The sequence below is a fragment of the Nanorana parkeri genome, unplaced genomic scaffold, assembly GCF_000935625.1.
Source record: "Nanorana parkeri isolate BGI_ZX_2015 unplaced genomic scaffold, ASM93562v1 scaffold2589, whole genome shotgun sequence".
Lineage (NCBI taxonomy): Eukaryota > Metazoa > Chordata > Amphibia > Anura > Dicroglossidae > Nanorana > Nanorana parkeri.
This window is the reverse complement of record NW_017308857.1, coordinates 59,681-62,525: the sequence shown is the minus strand read 5'-3', so window position 1 is coordinate 62,525 and position 2,845 is coordinate 59,681. Positions and strand designations below refer to the sequence as shown.

The following is a 2,845-nucleotide window of genomic DNA, read 5'->3' as shown; positions in this document are numbered from 1 at the left end:
ATGCAAATAAGGATTGTACATTTTCCGCGCGGGTCGTCGCCGGAAGTGGTGCGAATATAGCCTAGTTTTTGTTTTTTTTCGTACAGGACACTTATTTTTTTTGTTTTTGTTTTCAGAATACATTAAAAAAAAAAAAAAAAATTTGACATGCCCTCTTGAGAATCTACTTCGAAAAGTCCTTGTAGAGAGTTGAAGCCTCACAACCCCCTCCCCCCCCAGGTTTTGTGGTTGCTCCTCAGGGGAGGGGTCTCTATGGTGCACAGTCTGTCCAATCAGTGCTCAACACGCTTTCTTTCCTGTGTTGGGACCGTGACGTGCTGCTTTCTGCGTTGCTGGTGCAGCCCCTGACAGGATGAAACATTTTCATTCCTCTCCAAGCCCCCCGCAACTTACAACTGGTACCACTTCTTGTCCTTGTGTTTCAGCATCAGCTGCAAAGACAGACAGAGACGTGAGACGTGACATGCGTGTAAAGCTCAATGGAGGAAAAACACTCAGCAGGTTATAATAAAGTCAACACTCGTTTTCAATCCAGAGCCGTCCCCTGCAGAATGTCCTTGTCAGGAACCGGGTCTGGGCCCCGGGGGCCTCTGCTGTGGCTGGCAGTGCTGAGCCACCTCAGAATCTTGGATAGCTCCTTGCCTGATCTCCTGTGTAGTCCTCAGTTACACCTAATCAGATGCTGAACTCTGAACTCCTTGCTCCTCCCTCGAACTTCCTATTTAAGCCCCGCCTCTGCACTTCCTGTTTGCCAGATTATTGTGCTCCTGCCTTGATCTTGCTTCCTGCTCCTTCTGTGATACAATCCGCTCATACTGCTACCCGTGTACCGACCTTTGGCTGCTGATTCACCGACTACTCCCATCGTCTTCCGCGTCATACCCGATACCTTTGGCACCTGACCTCGGCTTGATCTCTGACTACGCTTCTCCCCGCTCCTCCAGTACTACCGCCTGCTTGTGTACCGAACCCGGCCTGTTATACTACGACTAGCCTGCCGCTTCAGCTACTGGACTCCGAGCCTGATCCCAGATCGTGACAGTCCTCCTATCCACCAGATGTCCTCAGTCTTCCAGGTTCAATGACAGCCGGAGTCATTCAACCCGCTTTGTGTGAGTCTAGGCCAGTGGTGGAGAACCTCGGCACTCCGGCTGTTTTGGAACTACAAGTCCCATGAGGCATTGCAAGGCTCTGACAGCCGCAGACATAACTCCCAGAGGCAGATGCATGTTGGGATCTGTAGTTTTGGCACAGCTGGAGTGCCAAGGTTGGCCACCACTGGTCTAGGCTGTCATAGACCCGCCCCCTGGAGGTGAGTCATCAGAGAACTATGGGGTCAGTGTTTTTCCCCTTTGTTCTCTTAAGGGTCACGGGAGGACACAAACTAGCGTCCTCCCGTCACCCTAGGCTCAGTATATAGGGAGCTACAGCTCGCGGTATACTGAGACGCCGCAGCTGAAGCGGATCCCGACATTACTGTGGAGATCCGCCCAGCTGCGTGAGTGACAGCTGGCTCTGCCTATCTAGAGGCAGAGCCAGCTGTACCCGCCCCCTCCCTGTCCGTTCCTCCACTCAGCGCTAGGGGAGGGGGGGGAATCCCTGCAGGGAGCCGTGAGTGACAGTCAGCACTCTCTGCAGGGATAGATCGAGAAGCGAGCGACAGTATGTGTTCGCTCTCCTCCCGATCTACTGAGCCGACCTGTGACAGTCTCATTGCCACAGGTCGGCTAGAACTATGAGGTGAGTGAAAAGAACCCCCCCCCCCCCCTTATAGTTCTCCTTTAACCTTTACTGGCCAATAGCAGGCGTGGATGGAGGGAAGCCAAAACACAGAGTTTCTGGCTCACGTCAGTATTTGCATAATGGAGCTCCCGCTTCTAAAAATGCTCTGGCAGTAAACCAAAAGCACGAGCGGGAACCCGGCGGCGAGAGCCGGGACATTCCACTGGCACGTTAGTAAATATCACTGCAGGCAAACTGTAAGACCCCGTTCACACTGAGCGATTTATCGCGCGGTAATTCCCACGATATCGCGGCAATTTACCGCGCGATATCGCTCTCCAATGCTTCTCAATGGGGCAAAGGGTCCTGCTGTCGCGTGTCGTGCGTCGCTACTGCAGGACCCTTTTTGGAGCGGATTTAGCCGCCATTCAAGCTTGCTCAATGCATGCATTTGCTCGATATTGCGCAAAATGCAAATCGCGCGCGAACCGCTCAATGTGAACGGGGCCTTAAGGAGAAAAATGCTCATTGCTGACCTCCCTCCGCAAGTAATGGCTCCCCGGCTATCTCTTCTGAGTCACTAACAGCGGACAAGCATGTAGCCAGTGAAGTCAGAGGGAATGCAAATACTATTGATCAGTTGAAGCTTTTGGATCAGCAGAAGGGGCCTGTCTGCCTCTTCGCCTATATACCCCCCTCCCCATGTGGTCACCTCCCAGGTGACCGGTCTGCAGTCTGTGGGACCCACCGTGAGCGCATCCGCGATTATTCGCTCTCACCTCATGTGCGTGTTTGGAGAAAACCTCCGCGCTGGACAACATCCGTTCGGTCTTGTCCTCCAGTTCGCCCAGCCGCTGTCCTCTTTCATCCAGGGCGAGTCGTGTGCGGTACAAGTCGGCAGCCACGCCGGTGGCTGCTCCCTTCACCCCCTCTATGCCGCCCTGCCCGGGGATGTGCTGTGCCAGGCTGCGGGAGGCTTTTCCGGCTGAGGCTTCGCCGACTGCAGGGCAGAGAGGGACACGGCGGGTTACTCAGCTCACAGAGGCAAACATCATACAGAACGATTATTGATATAGGGACATGGACACTAAATTGCTAAAAGAATGCGATTAACCCCCCCCCC

At 53.8% G+C, this 2,845-nt stretch overlaps 1 protein-coding gene across 1 annotated transcript in view; it reads right to left on the bottom strand.

Annotated features, from left to right (window-relative positions):
* Positions 1-334: 334 nt before the first annotated feature.
* LOC108801972 (syntaxin-binding protein 5-like) overlaps positions 335-2,845 on the bottom strand; it is a gene marked incomplete at its 5' end in the record, with an annotated part of 44,930 nt that continues 42,419 nt past the window's right edge. Inside the window, 2 exons of the mRNA XM_018573877.1 lie at positions 335-431; positions 2,502-2,722. Of these exons, the coding sequence (XP_018429379.1) occupies positions 390-431; positions 2,502-2,722 (263 nt within the window). The remainder of the gene's footprint in view (positions 432-2,501; positions 2,723-2,845) is intronic.